At 41.3% G+C, this 16,940-nt stretch overlaps 1 protein-coding gene across 4 annotated transcripts in view; it reads right to left on the reverse strand.

Moving 5' to 3' along the window:
- The window catches only part of osbpl8 (oxysterol binding protein-like 8), a 253,659-nt gene that overhangs the window by 210,793 nt on the left and 25,926 nt on the right, over positions 1–16,940 (reverse strand). For 3 of the 4 annotated variants that reach the window (XM_063058446.1, XM_063058442.1, XM_063058445.1), the window contains exon 2: positions 9,267–9,357. In XM_063058446.1, the coding sequence (XP_062914516.1) occupies positions 9,267–9,330 (64 nt within the window). In that variant the 5' untranslated portion in view covers positions 9,331–9,357. Of the gene's footprint in view, positions 1–9,266; positions 9,358–10,947; positions 11,015–16,940 lie in introns of all 4 variants that reach the window. The other variant, XM_063058444.1, reaches the window with a different exon arrangement.

The following is a 16,940-nucleotide window of genomic DNA, read 5'->3' on the forward strand; positions in this document are numbered from 1 at the left end:
GTATGAGGACACAAACTTATAGAGGTCCAGTGTTTAGAATAACCATTGCGAAGGTGGTGCTGCCGTGCTTACTGATTGTGGTCTACTGGTGTAAAGTCAAAGAACAAGCTGCAGAGGGGGTCATTAACCCCCAAGGTCTGGAGTTTGGCATTGAGTTTTGTTACATACCTCAAGGAGATCTTGTGACTTTCTTGTGAGAATGATGTAATGGTCTTTTGGAGGTCACCTGATGTAATTTTCCCACTGATGTGAGGTCACATGATGACATGTTCACCACGGGTATAAAAGGGAAGACCTCAGGTGACGCAGTTAGTTTTTAGTTTTCCAGCTAGAATGTTCGTCAGTGTCTCTGTTCCCGTTGCGTATTTGTTTTATGACGCAGTTTCATTTTTAAAATGGAGTTTTACATTCTATTGTAAGGTACAATAGTGCTGGATTGGCAGTTTACCCTTTCTGCCAGATTCAATGATTTTCTGTAGTATTGGAGAGTGAAGACTTTATCGAAGTACAGGATATGAAAGATTAAGAGAAGTCGGGAATGTTCGGCAATTTAATAAAGGATCAACCTTATTGAGTATTCGTTGAAGAAGTAGCAACCTGCATTGAAGATAACTCCTGCCGAAACAGCAAGGTAGTTCATGCAAGGTGCTCTCTAGAAATTAAGGTCAGTTGTTTTAAGCCATTTATTTCTTCCATCGTGAATTCTTTGGACAGAACCAGCAGGGAAGTCGCGTCTATGAAGAAATCCTTCTCCAGAGAAGTCTCTCCCAATTGAATGTATAAATCTGTTGGACTTTCGAATTTACCATTTTAAGAACCATATTTGACTTTACCGCTTTAAGAACTGTTTTCGCATTTATCGCTTTAAGAATCAGTACCGAGTGACAATTTGTTGAACGCATAGCAGTTAACTTCTGGTTAAGGTTTTCATTTGTTTTTATTGTTTATACGTGTTTAATAAATGTTTGGTTGTTTTTATATAACCTGACTCAATTGATATTCATTGTTGCCGGTTACGTAACAGTTTGCTTGGAATAATAGTATTTAAGGCAGAACTTAGTCAATAATCAATGGTCAGATATAGGTGTCTTTACTGTCCAGCTGCTCCAGAGATGAGTGTAGGTCCAGGGAGATGGCATCTGCTATTGACCTATTTTGGTGGCAGACAAATTACAGTGGGTCGAAGGTGTTTTTCCTATGCCGCACCCGTTTCCATCGAAAATGCTCACTACTGTCTTCAACCCCTTTGCAACTTGAAGAATGTAGTTGACATAGTGAACACAGGTCCAGCTTTCCATCTTCGAATCTCTAAACTTCAGCTCATATAAGACCCTCCTGACTATTCTAACCCACACCAAAGCCCTGCTTACACATCATCTGTGTTTGCTAAACACCAAGGATTCCCAATCAGAAAGCAAATCCATTTTACTTGTTTCAATCCAATCATAACCACTATTTCTTTAGCTTCGCCAACTCCTTGTTCACTGCAATATCTTTTTCTGCAGACCATGTTGGATCTTTGGAATTCTCAACCACAGGTTAGATAATTTAGGGTATTTAAAAAGGACCTCAATTCCTCAAGAATACGGAATTGAGGGTTATGGGGAAATGGAGAGAAGAGGAAATAAGGCCTGGGCTGGATCAACCATGATTATACTGAATGGCAGGGCAGAACAGGATCTCAAGGTAGTACAGTATATGGTCATTCAAAGTTTTCAGAACATCTTCACTCCCTCAGCCATCAGATTTTTGAATGGACAATGAACCATTCCATGAACACCAGAACTCACTATCTTTGTTCTCTTTTTGCACTACTTATTTATTTTAAAAATTTATGTATTTCTTATTGTAATTTAGTTTTATTGATTGTTCTGTACCGCTGCCACAAAACAACAAATTTCATGACATATGTCAGTGATAGTAAAACTGATTCTGATGACTTATATGTACCCTTGATAATAAATTTACTTTGTACGTTGAACTTTGACTAGAGGGCCCAAGTGGCTTCCTCTAATTTCCTTGTATGTCCTTTTCCTGCTGTCCAGTTCATGAGCTCTGCAATTGTACTCCCAAATTGCAGCACTTATTCATTATTTTTCTTAAGAACAAAACTTTATTAAAATTCATTCTTTTTCCATGGTCTTGTTTATGTGCAGAAAATTCCCTTGAAGAGTGTATCTGTGAAGCAAATCTTGGACTATTTTCTAAGTCGTTTCTTCACAGAGCTTTACAGCACAGAAAGCTGTGCCTCAGCCACCACGCTCATGCTTTGTGTGGCCACTGAGAGTATTTAACCGAATCATCATTGCCCTAATTCAGAATCGGCTTGCCTGCAGAAGGCAGAGGGTGGTGGTGGAGGGAGTACATTCACATTGGAGGATTGTGACTAGTGGTGTCCCACAAGGATCTGTTCTGGGACCTCTACTTTTCGTGATTTTTATTAACGACCTGGATGTGGGGGTAGAAGGGTGGGTTGGCAAGTTTGCAGACGACACAAAGGTTGGTGGTGTTGTAGATAGTGTAGAGGATTGTCAAAGATTGCAGAGAGACATTGATAGGATGCAGAAGTGGGCTGAGAAGTGGCAGATGGAGTTCAACCCGGAGAAGTGTAAGGTGGTACACTTTGGAAGGACAAACTTCAAGGCAGAGTACAAAGTAAATGGCAGGATACTTGGTAGTGTGGAGGAGTAGAGGGATCTCGAGGTACATGTCCACAGATCCCTGAAAGTTGCCTCACAGGTGGATAGGGTAGTTAAGAAACCTAATGGGGTGTTAGCTTTCATAAGTCGAGGGATAGAGTTTAAGAGTCGCGATGTAATGATGCAGCTCTGTAAAACTCTGGTTAGGCCACACTTGGAGTATTGTGTCCAGTTTTGGTCACCTCACTATAGGAAGGATGTGGAAGCATTGGAAAGGGTACAGAGGAGACTTACCGGGATGCTGCCTGGTTTAGAAAGTATGGATTATGATCAGAGATTAAGGGAACTAGGGCTTTACTCTTTGGAGAGAAGGAAGATGAGAGGAGACATGATAGAGGTGTACAAGATAATAAGAGGAATAGATAGAGTGGACAGCCAGCGCCTCTTCTCCAGGGCACCACTGCTCAATACGAGAGGACATGGCTTTAAGGTAAGGGGTGGGAAGTTCAAGGGGGATATTAGAGGAAGGTTTTTTACTCAGAGAGTGGTTGGTGCGTGGAATGCACAGCTTGAGTCAGTGGTGAAGGCAGATACGCTAGTGAAGTTTAAGAGACTACTAGACAGGTATATGGAGGAATCTAAGGTGGGGGCTTATATGGGAGGCAGGGTTTGAGAGTCGGCACAACATTGTGGGCCGAAGGGCCTGTACTGTGCTGTACTATTCTATGTTCTATCTTGAGGCTCCTGTCCCTCCTATCTGACGGTAGTAATGAGAAGAGGACATGTCCAGAGCGGGTGGGTAATTTTTAAATTACTAAAGGCAATTTTTGCGGTCTCAGATATCAAATAATAAGGCAAGACAGAAGTCTGTTACTGAAATCAAATCAAGAGATCATAAAGATTGGGGTAAGAAATGTATAGTTAAACTAAATGATCCCTGGTGATACTATGATGAATGCAGAACTTTAGAAGTGCCATAATGAAAGGAATGATAGCTGAAATAGTTGAAATACTTTACAGTTAAGTGATTACAAGACACAAATGTACAATGTGTGATGATGCATAGCAGAAGAGGATAATTGCCCTGAGCTCGTTAATTAGGTAGTACTTGAAGTACAGAGATTGATTGGGTTTTAATCATACGTGTGCTAAACCACATTCTGTAGAGTGGAGAATGTTTAAAACAGAAAATTGTCTTAGAAAGAAAATTGAAGAGAAATTACTCAAATGGAAGTCCTCTCCATTGACAAGTCCTTGGGGTCTAAAGTGACTTACATCCACTACTGATCTGTGGGCTCAAAGGTAGCTGAAGAATCTTCTGTGACATATACAAAATCTCTGCTTCAGGTGGGGTGAGTAATCAGGTGATGATTTACCTTGGGACATTGTGTACTCATTCTATTGCGTATGACAGGTCCTTGGAGTGCTCATCATCTTGATGCCTAATGCAGACTGTAGCAGAACATTTTTGGTGGGGTTTCTAAGTCCTTCAATATTGAAATTCCTGTGGCTGCCACCATTAAGAGCCCTCAAGAATAACTTGAATGGTGACATATCTCTCATGGTTAGAGAATTTGCCCAAAACTAGATACAACAAGCAGAAGGAAATCAAATCAAGTACCTTGGGTAGCTGGTACATTTCTTCTGGAAGGTAAAAACAGAAGAGTAAAATGAACACATCTCCAAGGTGTACGTACATTTTGCCTTCAACAATGAGCTAGCATGACTACTTAATGACTCCATCTGTGGGATAACCAATTGCTTCGTGAGTCACCAGCTCCTTCCGAGGTTAAACCAGCCAGCCAAAGTCATCAACACATAGCTTCAACCTTGGAAGGAAGGTCAAATATAAATTCTACTCCAGCCTAAAGCAATTCCATGGCCAGAGTACCAAAGAGACAAACATTTCCAGCAAAATGCTCGGAACACAAGGTCATCATAACCAACACACCAGTTACTTAGGGAAACAAGCACATGAACTCAGGGCAACATCCTCAATCCAAACCTTACCAGTAGCAGATAATATCATTAACCATGCAAGACATCTGTAGGTCTCTTGCACCATATCAAGTGTTTCTTCTTCTTCTTCTTCTTCATGTGCCTTGCGCGTTACACGCTTGGGCAATCGTGGCTCTCCATATCGAACGATCCCTTGCAGCGTCGATGATATCTCGCACACTTAGATCTGTTAATTTTTTCACAGTGTCCATATATTTTCTTCTTTGCCTTCCTCTACCGCGTTTCCCAGGCAAACGGCCTTGTAACGTAAGGCATTCTATTTCTCCCTTTCTGATGACATGGCCCAGGAATTTATGTTTTCTCTCATTTAATGTTCTCATTAAAGACCTTCTTTTAATGGGCACGTTGGAGTACTGTCTCATTAGTTACCCTATCCTATTGAGTGCTATTGGCTGCAAATCCAATTGTGCTCATCCTGGTTGTAATCTTCATCAATATTAAGAACATAAAAGTGCAGGGTACATTTTGTATAGAACAGAAGTACAAGATAAATGCTCTAAGCAGGACACCAGTTTTAAAATTGCATAAACTAGATCATAAAACATAGCAGCAGAATTAAGCCATTCAGCCCATTGAATCTGTTCTGCCATTCAATCATGGTTGATTTATTTTACTTTCCAACTGCCTTCTCCCAGTTACCTTTGATGCCCTCACTAATCAAGAACCTATTAAATCTGTGGCATTGCATCCGATTCACCACTGTCTAGCTAAAGAAATTTCTGATTTTTGTTCTAAAGGGATATCCTTGTACTCTGAGGCTGTGCTCACTGGTCCTAGACTCCCCCACTAATGGAAACACCTTCTTCACGCCCACTCCATCCAGGCCTTTCAATGTTCAAGAGGTTATAATGAGAATCCCGCGCCCCCCCCCATTCTTCTAACCTCCAGTGAGTACAGTCCCAGAGCTCTCAAACGCTCCTAATATGTTAAGCTGACAATTAACTTGGGCAAAGTTACAAAAAAAACAAAACACAGACCACTGGAGGAACACAACAGGGCAGACACTACAGAGGGAAATGGACAGTTATTTCAGGTTAAGACCGCTCAACAGGTCTTCAGCTATTGCAAAATGTCACCTGTTCATTTCCCTCCTAGATGCTGCCTGACCTGGAGCTCCTCCAGCATTTTGTGTCTGGTGCTCCAGATTTCCAGCATCCGCAAAATGTCTTGTGTCTTCATGAGAAACAAGTACTTGTCTTAAGCAAAGCTGCATTTTACATATTTAGTAAAAGAACGTTTGTCTTGGCAGACGAGACAAAGGCTTTGGAGAATCAGGCTTTGTAAAAAGGCTTTGTTATCCAATTTCATATGAGTAAAGTCAATTTAAGATAGAAATCAGTAGCACAATGAAGGAAATTAAATGCAAGGAGACAGCATGCCGAACAGGGAAAACAGGAAATTAATACGGAATTATTGAAGAGGTTAAGCAGATTGGCAGAAAAGCAGCGAAGATTCACAGTAATTTTAATTATCCTGAGTGATCTTTTGAAAAGAAAACAAAAAGCGTTAATATGAACGTATTTCTCAATTTATTACAAGGTCATTTTCCTTATTAAAGGTTACAAGGCAAATAGGTCTTATTTTTGAAGGAAGTTCCTTCCCATTTTTACAAAGATTATAATTTTCAGTGTGACTACATCTCTAGTTTGCTTTTGAAGATTATCTATACATTAGAGAAAACATAAATCCATCTTTCCACAAAAACAGAAGACTGTACTTAGAACTAAACGATTTAAAATAGCCTCAGCAAAAAAAAAGAGAATTGGAAATATACCTAGACAATAATTGTTCCAAGATCTACATAGGATAAACATAATAGAAAGCTACGATGTCAATGATCTTTTGTTTAAGGAGGATTTTTACACTATTCAATTGCTATTAAGTCCAAAATTAACCTCTTTTTTTTGCTAGCATAACAAAAACAATTATATAACTGGTAGCATTCCTTCTAGTGTTCTAACTGATCATGGCAAAATACTTAATTCACTAGTCTCCATTTACAAACCATTATGAACATCTACTGCAGTCAAAAATATATCGTCAACTTAGGCAGAAGCTCACAGAAACATCTAATACTTTTTTTCTGGTGTTGCTGAAATGATTTTTAGGAACAATCTAACTCAGAAAAAGAGTTCATACTACCATAACCTTGGAACAGTGGGGTGGCACAGTTGTTAGGGCAATGCTATTTTAGCGCCAGTACATGGCTTTAATTCCAACCTTGTATGGAAGTAATTTGTATGTTCTGCCTGTGACTGCATGGGCTTCCTCCGGGTGCTCCGACTCCCCCCCATATTACCAAGCCATACGAATTAGTAAAGGTTAGTAATTGTGGGCACGCTATGTTGGCACCGGAAGCATGGCAACACTTACGGATATCCCCCTGCAGATCCTCAGACTGTGTCGGTCTTTGACGCAAATGACACATTTCATAGAATGTTTTGGTGTTTCAATGTATATGTGACAAATAAAGGTAACCTTTAATCTTAATCTTTAATAACCTTTTGAAACTGGATTTAGAATTTGGCAAAGAATTTCATAGTGAATGACTCATTTTTAATGCCACTATGAAGCTGCTATGGAACAAAGTATTAATCTTTGGTTTTAGAGATGAGGCATGTGACCTCAAGGCATCATTTGACCCAAATGGCCGGGGTGTAACCAGCTTTAAAGCATACAAAATACAACTCCTTTTACTACGTGATTAATTACTGGCACAATCTGTTTCTTGATTTCAAGAAGTTAACCAAAAAAAAAAGGAAAAAGGACATTCACACTGCCTACAACACGAAGAACACCATGGAAACCAGCCTCCTGTTCAAGGTTCACTTCAACAGCACCTTCCAAACCATCAAGATGGACAAAGACCACAGGTACAGGGGAACACCACACCTGCAAGTTCTTGTCAAAGTCGCACAACATCCTGACTGAGAAATATACTGCAGTCTTTCATCGATGCTAGGTCTAAACAGCACTGAGAAGTACCTTCACCAGTACAGCAGCAGTTCAAGAAAGCAGCTCACCACCGCTCTCTCTGAGGGGCAATCAAAAATGAACAATAAATGCTATCTTTATCACAACGCCCAGATCCCAAAAATAAAACAAAAGAAAGTGAGCAACGCACAACAACTTGCCTTCTTGAAAGCATAAAAATCTGACACGAGAGTAAATATCTTCCAATTAAACACAATGTTTTATCCAGTGAATTTCTGAAGGATGTTTTCCAAAACAAAACACCTAACAAAACAAGGACTATGGAGTGTTGGCCTTCATTAGTCAGGTGAATGAGCTCAAGAGTCATGAGGTTATTTTGCAGCTTTATAAAACTCTGGTTAGACCACTGTGTTCAGTTCTGGTCATCTCAGTATAAAAAGGGTTTGGAAGCTTTAGAGAAAGTGCAGAGGAGATTCACCAGGATACTGCCTGGATTATAAAGCATGTCTTATGAGGATTGGTTGAGTGAGCTGGGGTTTTCCTCTTTGGAGAGAAGAAGGATGAGAGGTGACTTGATAGAGGGGTACAAGATGATAAGAGGCATAGATAGAGTGAACAGCCAGAGATTTTTTTCCCCCAGGGTGAAAATGGCAAATACGAGAAGGCATAATTTTAAGTTATTGGAGAGGGGAGATGTCAAAGGTAGTTTTTTTTAAACCAAAGACAGTGGTAGATACATGAAACACACTGCCAAGGGTTGTGGTAAAGGCAGATCCATTAGAGACATTTAAGAGAATCTTAGACAGGCACATAGATAAAAAAAGGGCTCTAGGGAAAGAAAGGGTTAGATTGATTTTAGAGTAGGTTAAAAGGTCAGCATATCATTGATGGCCAAAAGGTCTCTGCTGTGATATGTCTTAGGTCCTAAGCATTAAGGCATTGCCTAAACCCATCTTGCATTGATTTAGTACCAGGAATTTCAGAGAGTAAATATACAATGGGATTAGTTTAGATATAATAAACATCTGGAAGAAGGGTTCAGCAGCAAACAAACCCATTGCTACAAAAGTGGAAACGAGCCCTCTCAGAGAGTCAGTGAGGAGTCTCTGTACGTCCTCCCCATGGAACGTGTGGGTTTTCCCCGGGTGCTCTGGTTTCTTCCCACAGTCCGAAGACATACCAGATAGGTTAATTAATCATTGTAAATTGTCCCTTGATTAGGTTGGGGTTAATCCAGGTTGTCGTTGGTTGCCGAGGGCACGTGACTTGAAGTGCAAAGAGAATCTACTCTGTGTTAGATCACTAAATAAATAAGTGCATTTGGATTACAGCTGAATACAAATTAAAACAGTGTACATTATCAGACTTCAAGAAACAAGCAGCAATTTACCATATTATTCCTATAATGGGGTTCACTCTACATTGGATATCAGAGCTAATCTAATTTACCTCAAATATCTTTCATTCCTGATTAAGAACAGGATTAGGTCATATTATTGTGCCCTCCCCCACCAAAAGCTAACACCAGAATGTATGGCGACACTTACAGACATCCTAAGGATGTGCTGTGTTGGTTGTTCACGCAAACGAGGTAACTACACATTTCAATGTACGTGATAAATAAATGAATCTGAATCTGAAATCATCTAAAATTGTCTGCCAAAACTCACTCACCATCCAGGCTTACACATGATGAATGGCCACTTGGGCGAATTACTGCAGAATGATTAACATCCATGGAATTATTCTCAATGCCAATCAGTACCTGAAAGATGAGAGAGGAGAAAATGGGAAAGAGTAAAAAATTAAGAGTTTTCACAATGTTTTCTGCAGAGAATTATAGAATGTCATCCAAATTATAACAATGACACCATCGGTCATAAATGTAAAAATCTGTCATATTTGAAATGCTTTTGAGCAAATGCATTTTTTACATTTGTATGTTTAGACAAGTAGCAATCAGCTTTGTAATTTTTCAAAATCAATGTTCAGGAAACATCCCATCCTTTATCTTAGTACAATCATCTCAAGTCCATTTATAGGTTAGAGCAGAAACTTGTTCAAAGAAAACCATGAGGAACGTAAACTTCCTTTTATGATTTGTTAGCTAGCATTGAAATGGATTTTAGGTTCTTCACAGCCACCAGAGAGGAGCATAAAATGTGGGTGACTCTCCAAGACTAATATTGAGAAAGGGCTGCGCAATCAGGAGCAGTTTCAGATAAGGTGCTAAGCCCCTACTGCCCTGTAAGGAAGATGTAAAGGATGTTGGTATCCTAGCTAATTTTATCTCTTCACCACCAAGGTATCAGTAAGATTAAAAGAGTACAGAGAATATTAACAAGTATGATGCTGGGACTTGAGGACTTGAATTAGAAGGAAAGGTTTGTATAAATTAGGATTTTATTCCCTGGAGCATCGGAGAATGATAGAGGCGTAGAAAATTATGAGCGGTATAGGTAAGCTTTTTCCACTGATATTGGGTGACACTAGAATTAGAAGCCATAGGTTAAGGGTGAAAGGTGAAATATTTGAGGTGAGACTGAGGGGGAATTTCTTTACTCAGAGGGTGGTAGGAGTGTGAAATGAGATGCCAGCAGAAGTAGTCGATGCCAATTTATTACACTTTCAGAGAGTTTTGTATAGGTACATGGATGGGAGGGGTTTAGAGAACTATGGTCCTGCTGCTGCTCGATGTGACTAGGCAAAATAACAGTTTGGCATGGACTAGATGAGCCTCAGGGCCTCTTTCTGTGCTATTGCATTCTGTCACAACAGTTTGATAAATCTTTAGATACCAAGAGAATCAAAGGATTGGGGAGATGAGTGGAGTTGATGAGAAAGATCAGTCATGTTCACTGAATGGTACAACAGGCACCACAAGTTGAATATCCTACACCTGCTTTTAATTTAGATTCTTATGTTCACAAGAACAGATTATGTATGCATTGGAAACTTGAAGCACAGACAAGTAACATTTAATGAGTTTCAATACAAGTATGTCATATTGGTATTGGTTTATTATTGCACCAAGTTACAGTAAGAGCTTGTCCTGCATACTGTTCATACAGATCAAATTATTTCACAGTACATTGAGCTAGAAAGAGGGAAAACAATAACAATACAGAATGAAAAACTACGGAGAAAGTGTAGTTAAGGTAAACAATAAAGTGCAAGGTCATAATGAGGTAGATTGTGAGGCCAAGAGTCCATCTTATTGTACAAGAAATCCATTCAAAAGTCTAATAACAGCAGGGTACCAGCTATCCTTGAGCCTATGGTAAAGTATCAGTTGTTCATTAAGAATCTAACAGTCTGGAGGAGCCAAGGAAACTGGGAATGTACATATACAAACCTGTAAAAGTTGTTGATGCAGGTCACCAAGGCCACAATTAATTCAAACTGAGCTCTGAAGTTTTCTTCTGGAGAAGGAGAATTGAAATATCGATATGCTTTACTAATTCTATATTAAAACTCAACTGACCACAACAAGAAGAATATAAAGCATAAAATAAGAAAATTTACAAAGATGACTTCACAACTGGAGGCTTTCTCAGTTTTTTTTAATTATAAAGACCAGCGCCTAACTTACTCGCTTTTTTCCCTGACAGCATTTGAGCAATATCATATCCCTTCTGCCAGTCAAAATTGACACCAGACCCAGAAAAGTCTCCTCTGACCTGGATGAAGGCCTTGTATTTAGCCGATTGCAACACCAAGACTAACCAGCAATCAAGAAACACCTCCCAGGCACGGGGTAATATTATCTCTCCAATCCCTTGTCACACTCTTCAAAGAACACTGAGTCAATCATGAAATTTACACTTGCAGCTCACCATCCCATCCTGGCTCAAGTATCTTTGCTTTCTTAGGAGTTTAAGGAGGTTCAGCTTGCCACTGAACAAATGAACAAACTTCCACAAATGCACTGTTGGAAGTATTATAAGGGGGGATAATTTTAAGGTGATTAGAAGAAAGCATGGGGGGGGGGGAGGATGTCAGAGGTAGGTTTTTGTTTTTTCCCCAGAGAATGGTAGCTGCATGGAACACACTACCAGGGCTGGTCGTAGAGGTGTATACAACAGAGACATTTATGAGGCTATTAAAAGGCACATGGAGGTAAGGAAAAATGGAGGGCTATGAGGGAGTGAAGAATTAGACTGGTCTTAGAAAAGATCTGCAAAACATCATGGGCCAAAGGGCCCGTATTGTGCTGTCCTGTTTTATGATCTATGTTCTATGGCAACATTCACCATCAAAGAACCCCACCATCTGCGCCATGCCATCTCCTTGCAGCCACTATCGGACAAGAGGTATGGAAGTCTGAAGTCCCACACCATCAAGTTCAGGAACAGCTACTTCCCCTCAACTATCCGGTTCTTCAACCAACTGACACAACTCTAATCAGTTGAGCTCAGTGACACTTTAATTACTTTGCACTAAAATGGACTAACTGTGTACTTTCTTAAAGAAATTGTATTTATGTTTGCGGTTTAGATGCTATGTGCATACCTCTGATGCAGCTGCAGGTAAGTTTTTCTATTGCAACTGTGCACACATGTACCTGTGCAGATGACAATAAACTCAACTTTGACCACTCCCAGTTTGACTGGATGTCATTGGCCAGGAATGTGTCAAACCTGCCTGGATAAAGTATTTACTTTTTTTTAGATTTTGAGATTCAGCACGGCAACAGGCCCTTCTGGCCCAATGAGCCCGCACCACCCAATTACTTCCACATGACCAGTTAACCTATCTACCCATATGCCTTTGGGATGTGGGAGAAAACTGGAGCACCCAGAGGAAATCCACATGGTCACGAGGAGACATACAAACTCCTTACCGGTGGTGGCGGGAACTGAACCCAGGTCACTGGCACTGTAAAGCAATGTGCTAACTGCTATACTACCGTGCCCTGCTTGAGCATGACTGGCACAGCACAATCTGACCTGAGCTCAAATATTTCATCAGAAAATACAAACAAACCGATGCTGGCACACACAGTGAGGTCCTATCAAACTTGGGTCATGTAGTCAGGTTCTGGTTAGAACTGACGGGAAAGAATGCTGGAAAGTAGGTACAGAGGAGATATCAGGGATAAGTTTTTTACGCAGAGAGTGGTGAGTGTGTGGAATGGGCTGCCAGCAATAGGGTCTTTTAAGACACTCCTGGATGGCTACATGGAGCTTAGAAAAATAGAGGGTTATGGGTAAAGCCTAGGTAGTTCTAAGGTAGGGACATGTTCGGCACAGCTTTGTGGGCCGAAGGGCCTGTATTGTGCTGTATGTTTTTCTATGTTTCTATGTATGAACCAGCTGGCACGCTGTTCTTCAAATCTGAAAGTTGAATGGTGCCTCAGAGAGTCCTTCAAAATTATTAAAGGCTTTGCAGAGACTGTGTTCTGTGGAACAGGAAAAGCTGAAGTGGAAGACCACAAAACCAGATCATCACCAAGACGGAATTCAGGAAAGCAATTTCCTTTACCGAGACTGTTTAAAAACATAGAACTTGGCTAACTGAAGGGAGTCACCGAAGAGATAAGCGTTTAAGGGAAATTGCATAAGCACAACAGTGGAAAAATAGAGAATTATATATTTTTTTATAAGGAAGGTTTTAAGAGGCTTGAGTGAAGCATTGATGTCAACATGGATCGACTGGACAAAACAGCAATTTCTTAATGTGTGTTCTGTGTACTAGCCACAGTGACATTCTGAAAGCTTGTTAGGCACAAATTGACCACTGCTTATCCAGACCGCTGAGGAGGAACCTCTGGAATTCTAATGAGATAATAGGAAAAGGAATTCCCTATTCAAAAATAGTGTGTTGACTCTGAGGATCAACCTCTCAAATTCTAATAACAAGGAAAGGAACTCCCTATTTCTGAGTTTCACTTATTGCTAAAAGGATTTTGCAGTTGAGAGTTCCAGCTTTCTTCTGGTGGTGAAGGGTACAGAAAATTCTACATTACTTGTGAAGTACAGGGAAAAGCATGCTCTAGATTTTCAGTGGAGGTTAGATGCATAAAAAACTGCTTAGATATAGGCTAGGAATGTGAAAGAGCTGGCATAAATTTTCCACTCACTGCTAATTCATCACATAAATCATGGTTAAAATGATTACTAATTAAATACCATACTGTACAGCATGAAAAAACTATATGAGTGAATAAATTAAATGTGATTTGTTCAATCAGTTCTAATCACCTACTTAGGGAAAGCTGCTATTTTAAAATACTCATTACTTTCAAACTGCAGTAAAATACCATTTCCAAATACAAATTCCATTCCAACATCTTCCTTGAGTGGCCACTTTATAAGGTACACATGCACACCAGCTTGATAATGCAAATATCTAGTCAGCCAATCATGTGGCAGCAACTCAATACATAAAAGCATGCAGACATGGTCAAGAAGTTCAGTTGTTGTTCAGACCAAACATTGGAATGGGGAAGAAATGTGATCTGAGTGACTTTGACCATGGAATGATTGTTGGTGCCAGTATCTCAGAAACTGATCTTCTGGGATTTTCACTCACAACAGTCTATAAAAAAAACAAAAAACACCCTGTAGGGGAAAATGCCATATTAATGAGAGAGATCAGGGGAGAATGACCGGACTGGTTCAAGCTGACAAGAGGGCAACAGTAAATCAAATTACCACACGTTACAGCAGGTGTTTGTAGAAGACCATCTCTGAATACCCAACATGTCGAACCTTAAAGAGGATGGGCCACAGCAGAAAACCACATCCGGTTGCACTCCTGCACCTAATGAAGTGGCCACTGAGCGTATTCTCATTTTTTTAAGATGAGAAGTATTTCTGCTGACTATTTTTACCTCTACCATTTTCATAGTTCCCCACACCTCTCTCACAAAGACCTTTTATCTTAATGTTTCTTCCTTCTGTAAACAGGGATGACTTGTTATAATTTGTTTCTGTGTGTGGATTGTCGCTGTAATACCAGTCTAAATTGCCCTTGCTAGGAGTCCAGGGAACTATCTTCTTGAACTGTTGCACTCCATCTGGTGAAGGTGCCCTCACAGTGCTACTAGGAAAGGCATAGTTACATTTATATGCAGTGATGAATAGGTAATGCCAACTATTTTTCCAACTCAGAATAGTGGGTAACTTGAAGGGAATCTGCAGTCGGTGGTGCATAAGGGGTGACTTTTTTTTAAAGGAGTACAAAATCATGAGTGGCATAGACAAGGTGAATGCACCCAATGTTTTTCTGAGGTTTGAGGAATCAAGAATTAGAGGGCATAGGTTTAAGTTAGGGGGAAGAGATTAATGAAGAACTTGAGGGGCAATATTTTCACCCAGAGGCCAGCCTGAAGAAGTCTCTGAACAACTATCACCGACATATCACCTGTGGAACACACACAAAATGCTGCAGGAAAACAGGAATGGGGAATGGTGAAGGGGGGGGCAATTACTGAAAATTCGAGAAATTAAAGTTCATATCATCACGTTGGAGGCTACCCAGATAGAATATAAACTGCTACTCCTCCAACCAGAGTGTGGCCTCTTCATGGCTACAGAGGAGGCCATTGATTGACATGTTGGAATGAGAAGCAGAATTGAAATGTGTGGCAACTGGGAGATCCCGCTTTTTCTGACGTAGGTGCTCAACAAAGCAGTCTCCCAATCTCTGTCAGGTCTCACTGATACACAGGAGGCTACACCAGGTGCACTGGATACAGCGGATGACCCTCAACAGACTCTCAGGTGAAACGTCGCCTCATCAGGAAGGACTGTTTGGGACCCCAAACGGTAGTGATGGAGGATGTATAAGGGCAGGTGTGGCATTTTTTTCTCCTTGCAAGGGTAAGTACAGGAGGGAGATCAGTTTTCTCCTCCACCACCACTATCCTCCATCTGGCAGAACCACAATAATTTCTCCTTTGTCTCCTTCCATTTCCTTCAAACAAAAGGTGTAGCCATGGGTACTAGCTATGCCTGCCTTTTCATCAGCTACGTGGAACAGTTTATGTTCCAAGCCTACAACGGTATCGCTCCCCAATGCGTCCCATGCTACAGCAACAACTACATTGGTACTGTTTCCTGCACCCATGCTAAGCATGTCGACTTCATGAACTTTGTCTCCAGCTTCCAACCTGCCCTCAAATTCACCTGGTCCATTTCCCAGTTCGTATCCGACACCTCCCTCCCCTTTCTTGATCCCTTTGTCTCTATCACTTGACACAAAATGATCTGCAGATGCTGGGGTCAAAGCAACACTCATAACAGCTGGGGTCAAAAGGAACTGGTTCTCACACTCAATAACTTCTCTTTTGGCTTTTCCCACTTTCTCCAGACCAAGGGTGTAGCTATGGGAACTCGGATGGGCCCTAGCTACGTCTGCCTCTTTGTTGGTTATGTGGAACAGTCTGTGCTCCAAACCTATTCTGGTACTGCTCCCCAACTTTTCCTTCGGTACATTGACGACTACATTGGTGCTGCTTCCTGCACCCATGCTGAGCTCGTCAATTTCATCGACTTTACTTCTAACTTCCACCTGGCCCTCAAATTCACCTGGTCTATCTCGGTCACTTCTCTCCCCTTTCTTGATCTCTTGGTCTCCATCTCTGGAGACAGACTGTCCACTGATATCTTCTACAAGCCCACTGACTCTCATAACTACCTAAACTATACCTCTTCCCACCCCCACCACATGCAAAAATGCCATTCCCTATTCCCAGTTCCTCCGTCTCCACCGCATCTGCTCCGAGGATGAGGTTTTCCATTCCAGGACATCTTAAATTTCCTCTTTCTTTAAGGATCGTGGTTTCCCTTCCGCTGTCATCAATGATGCCCTCACCTGCATCTCCTCCATTTCCCGCACTTCGGCTCTCACCCCATCCTCCCGCCACCACAACAAGGACAGAGTTCCCCTTGTCCTCACCTACCACCCCACCAGCCTCCGGATCCAACACATTATCCTCCGCAACTTCCGCCACCTTCAACAGGACCCCACCACTAAGCACATCTTTCCCTCTCCACCCCTCTCTGCTTTCCACAGGGATCGGTCCCTCCGCGACTCCCTGATCCACAAGTCCCTCCCCACGGATCTCCCACCCGACACTTATCCCTGTAAGCGTAAGTGCTACACCTGCCCCTACACCTCCTCTCTTGCCACCATTCAGGGCCCAAAACAGTCCTTCCAGGTGAGGCAACACTTCACTTGCGAGTCTGTTGGGGTCATCTATTGCATCCAGTGCTCCCGGGGCGGCCTCCTCTACATCGGTGAAACCCGACGCAGATTGGGGGACCGCTTCGTCGAGCACCTCCACTCCATCCGCCAAAACAGACAGGATCTCCCAGTAGCCACCCACTTCAACTCTGCTTC

This window comes from Mobula hypostoma, chromosome 9 (genome assembly GCF_963921235.1).
Source record: "Mobula hypostoma chromosome 9, sMobHyp1.1, whole genome shotgun sequence".
Taxonomy (NCBI): domain Eukaryota; kingdom Metazoa; phylum Chordata; class Chondrichthyes; order Myliobatiformes; family Myliobatidae; genus Mobula; species Mobula hypostoma.